Here is a 4,864-nt window from a genome sequence, read left to right on the forward strand (position 1 = left end):
CAAGTATTGCTTGTCACGGTCTATGAGCATGAGTCTGAAGTAAGGAGAAAGACATGCACATGACGTACCTTGCTTGTAGATCTCTGTGAGTGATTGATCATGTTTACTTGCTGACTTGAAAGCATGTTATTTGGTTTGTATGTTGTTTTGGGATGTTATTGAATTATGTAGGCAGAATGATAGTTGTCACCGAATAACTTGTTGCTCATGGCTCTTTTCCGAGATCCAGGTGAAGAAGATTAGATGCGAAACTAGTAGTGTTCGTAGAGGTTCCTTAGAATAGTTTATATGGGTATTTTAGTTCATTTCGATTTTTGTTTAAGACTTCTTTCTCTTTAAATTATGTTTTGAGCTGGATTTCAGAACTTTTAGTTATGAGTTTCAAAGACGCATTTAATATTGTTTTAAAGCTGTTTTAAGAACTTGAGACCGAATCAAAGAACACCTTTTCTTTATTTGCTTAAAAAAATTATCTCAAAACTTAAAGCTCTTTCAATCTCTCTCTCTCAAAACCTTAGTTATGTCACAAGTTAACATCTCCTTATATATAGCCTTAATCCTATTAGGAAATATATTGGTTAGATGACTCCTAACCATCCTAGTCCTTATCTTCTTAACCATTACTCGGTTAGATAAGGATTATCTCTTTTCCTAAGTTGACTTCATGCTTAAGCCAACAATCTCCCTTCTAAGCTTGAAGTCTTGTTTGCTCATATCCTCCATGCCGATGAGATTCCTCATTTCCCTGTACTTAGTTCTTCCCAAAGCCTTTGTTAAGATGTCAGCTTTTTGTTCCTCCCCTGGAACATGTTCAACTTCGACTTAACCATTTTCGACACATTCACGAATAAAGTGGTACCTTGTATGAATGTGCTTGCTCTGGCCATGAAACACCGGATTTCTTATAAGCGCAATTGCACACTGATTGTCAATCCGAATAACAACCCTTTCACACGGTAACTCGTTGATCTCACTGAGAAGTTCTTGGAGCCAAATCGCCTGTCTTGCTGCCTCAGTTGCGACCATGAACTCTGCTTCACACGAAGACAATGCTACTGTGTCCTGTTTTTGAGAACACCATGTGATCAAGCTACCATCAAGATAAAACACATGTCCCGTCGTGCTCCTGCCATCGTCTGGGTCCACATTGTGACTGATGTCACTGTATCCGACGAGCTTCGTCCTTGGTGAAGATGACCTCTTGAAAAACAGACCAAGTGAAGTAGTACCTTTTAAGTACCTCAGACAATGCTTCATAGCAGCTCTGTGTGGCTCCTTAGGCTGTTGCATATAGCGGCTCAAAACTCCCACATAGTAGGACAAATCAAGGCGTGTATGAAGCAGGTATCGAAGCGACCTATGATCCTCCTGTAACTCGTTCCATCAATGTCCCTTTCCTTTAATGCCTTTGATAGCTTCAAACCCTCTTCCATTAGTGTATGTGTCGAATTACAGTCTCTCATCCCAGCTTCTTCCAGGATTTTAATTGCATATCGTTCTTGATTCAAAGTTATTCCTTCTTTTGTTTGACATACTTCTATTCCAAGATAGTATGTTAACTTTCCCAAATCACTCATCTCGAATTTTGACGCCATCTCCCTCTTGAAGTTCTCTATAATCTCTAGACTTGCACCTGAGACAAATATATCATCAACATAGACTGCAACAAGAAGAACTTCATTATTCACCCTTTTCCGGTAAACTCACAGCTCCTTTGAACATCTTTGAAACCGGAACTCCTTTAGAACTTGGTTAAGCTTCTTATTCCACGCTCGCGGAGCCTGTCTCAGACCATACAACGCCTTGTGGAGCTTGTAAACTTTGTCCTTACTCGCTTCTATCACGAATCCCTCTGGTTGTGAGACGTAGACTGTCTCTTTTAGAACACCATTCAGAAACGCTGTTTTGACATCCAGATGGTGTATCTCCCATCCTCTAGACGTAGCAAAATTAATAAGAAGGCGAATAGTTTCAATTCGCGCGACTGGAGCAAATACATCCTCAAAGTCTATTCCATACTTCTGCACGTATCCCTTGGCCACAAGTCTAGCCTTGTATTTGTTTATGGTGCCATCCGAATTCCTTTTGAGCTTAAAAACCCATTTAAGCCCTATAGGTTTTGCTCCTTGTGGAAACTCAACAAGATCCCAAATCCGATTCTTAGTGATAGAGTTCATCTCGTCTCTACATGCTTTTAGACAATTCCCAGATTCTTTAGCTTCATCGAAGTTCCTTGGCTCGTTGTCGAGACACATTAGAAGCTTCTCAGCTTCGTGTTCAGCAAGTAACACGTAATCATTCAAGTATTTCGGTTTTGTGACCACTCTACCGGATCTCCTTAGGACACGTTGTCCTTGTGCTTCACTAGTCTTTTCTTCTTCTTCTTTCTCCTCACCTCTTTCGTCACTAGAGTCCGATTCTAATTCTGCAACCTCCTGTTTCTCAACACCATAATCCTCTGTTTCGGCCTCTGTTTCTGAATTTCTTGTTGCAAAAATTTCACCATCACTCCCATGAGCAGCAATATCAAGATCATACCCTCTAATTCCATGATTTCCAAACTCTCCAAACTGGATCGTAAAGCCTCCAGCTCCATTTTGTTCTTGGTCTTTAGGATCCCAATTCCAGCCTCTAGTCTCATCAAACACAACATCACAGCTTACCACTATCTTACAGTTTCGTGGATTAAGCAGCCTATATGCTTTTGTCCCCGGTTCTGTTCCTAAGTGCACTAGTCTTCGTGACCTATCGTCAAGCTTCCTTAAGTGTGGTGTTTCAATCCTTGCATATCCAATACACCCAAAAATATGAAGATGGCAGACATTAGGCTTCTTACATCGTAAAACCTCATATGGAGTTCTATCCTTGAGTGCTCTAGTAGCAATTCTATTCAACAAGTATGTTGAATGTCTAATTGCTTCTCCCCACAAGTAGTTTGGAACACTCATGTGCTTCATGGTCATCTCTAGTAAGGTCCTATTTCTTCTTTCCACAACACCATTCTGTTGTGGTGTGTATGGAGCTGTAAGATGCCTCTTTATCCCAGAAATAGCACAAAGCGAGTCAAACTCATGTGAGACGAACTCTCCACCTCTGTCCGTTCTAAATGTTGTTATCCTTTCTCCTGATTCTTGCTCTACCACAGCCTTGAATTTTTTGAACTTGTCGAAAGCGTCGCTCTTTTCTTTCAGCAGTATCGTCCACATGTATCTCGAATAGTCGTCTATAAGCACAAAAATATATCTATTCCCCACCGTTGTGCTTGGTGTGATGGGACCACATAAGTCACCATGGACCAATTCTAGTATCTTTGTTGCACGGTATGGAGTTGCCTTGGGAAATGCTTGTCTGGTTTGTTTGCCTAAGAGGCAAGAGTCGCAGATTTCCTTCTCAAAGTTCATGTGAGGTATCCCAATCACGAGCTCCCTTTGCATCATCGACTTCATTGTCTCGTGATTAATGTGTCCTAGACGTGCATGCCACCTACTAGAATCACTCATTGCTGTTATGCTCAAGCACACAATATCCTTGATCCTCATACAAACCTTGTACAGAAGATTCCTTTATCTTGAGGCTTTGACAAGTAGCTTCCCATTACGATCATGCATGATTAAGTGTTCTGCTCTCATCCTTACATCACATCCAGCTTCGGTGGCCTGTCCGAGACTAATTATGTTACTCTTCAAACCCGGGATAAATAAACATTGCTCATTGTTCTTGCTTCACCGTTCATATCCACAAGTTCAATAGTTCCTTTTCCTTTGATGTCTATGCGCTAATCATCATCGAACCTCACTTTCCCTGTGATGGTGTTGTCCAACTTGGAAAAATACCTTTGATTCCCAGTCATGTGGTTACTAGCTCCGTTGTCCAGATACCAGGTATTATCTTCTCCAATATTGGTTTCATACTTGCTTGGTACCACCTTCTTCTCATTTAGGTACACTATCTTATGCATCATGAGCTCATCCGCTTCTTCAATATCTTTTGTGTCATTCTCCTGGGTTTCTTGTAATTTAAGCAACCGATATGGACACTTCGAGGCGTAGTGCCCAAACTTGTCACATCGAAAGCATTCAATCTCGGATAAGTCTCTTGTTCCATTAAATCTTCCACGTCCTCTTCCCCTGAATCGACCTCCGCGACCTCTACCCCGATACCCTCCATAGTATCCTCCATTGAGATCACGATTTGCAGGTGGCACTTGAGACTCCGAGTTTGCATACATCAATTTACTTTGATCTTCTTGAGTCTCCTCTTCCTCGGTGATGCGTTCCTCATATGTCTTCAGACGACCCACTATGTCCTCAAAGCTTGTTTTGTTGAGATCCAAAACTTGCTCAAGCGATGCAACAATGTGGATATACTTCTTACGAGGAAGACTTTTGAGAAATTTCTTGACATGCTTAGATTCCTCAATGTCTTCTCCTAAAGCAGCGGACTTCGATGAGATTTCAGATAACCTGCCAACAAAATCATCAATTGACTCTGCATCCTTCATCTTAAGTCGGTCGAATTCTGCCATCAAAGTTTGTAACCTCGCTTCTTTAACTCGTTCTGCTCTGACATGCCTTGTTTTGATAGCCTCCCAAACCTTTTTTGCATTATCAAGATCACCGAATTGAAGGATAAGTGCTTCAGGGATAGATTGAAATAGTAATGCCATGGCCATGTCATTAAGGTCAGCGTCATCGTCTTCTGTCTCTATGACATCCCAAACCTTGTTTACCATAAGAAGGATCTTCATCCGCATAGACCAAACGGTGTAGTTGCTTGTAGTTAACATAGGACACTTGATTGAAGACGGACCACCTCCATCTTTCTGTTTGCTTGAAGTAGCCTCAACATCTTCATTCTTTGTCAT

At 41.3% G+C, this 4,864-nt stretch overlaps 2 protein-coding genes across 2 annotated transcripts; both read right to left on the bottom strand.

Moving 5' to 3' along the window:
• Positions 1–651: 651 nt before the first annotated feature.
• LOC147921586 (secreted RxLR effector protein 161-like) lies at positions 652–1,290 on the bottom strand. Its single transcript, XM_087497749.1, has 2 exons — positions 921–1,290; positions 652–800 (listed from the first exon to the last, which is right to left on the bottom strand). The coding sequence occupies exons 1-2, from the start codon at positions 1,288–1,290 to the stop codon at positions 652–654; spliced, it is 519 nt and encodes a 172-aa protein (XP_087353875.1).
• Positions 1,291–3,775: 2,485 nt separating this feature from the next.
• Positions 3,776–4,864, bottom strand: LOC147921587 (uncharacterized). The gene has a single exon (XM_087497750.1). It carries the CDS (start codon positions 4,862–4,864, stop codon positions 3,776–3,778), a length of 1,089 nt encoding a protein of 362 aa, XP_087353876.1.

Source organism: Camelina sativa, chromosome 18, assembly GCF_030686135.1.
Source record: "Camelina sativa cultivar CO46 ecotype springtype chromosome 18, ASM3068613v1".
NCBI classification, from domain to species: domain Eukaryota; kingdom Viridiplantae; phylum Streptophyta; class Magnoliopsida; order Brassicales; family Brassicaceae; genus Camelina; species Camelina sativa.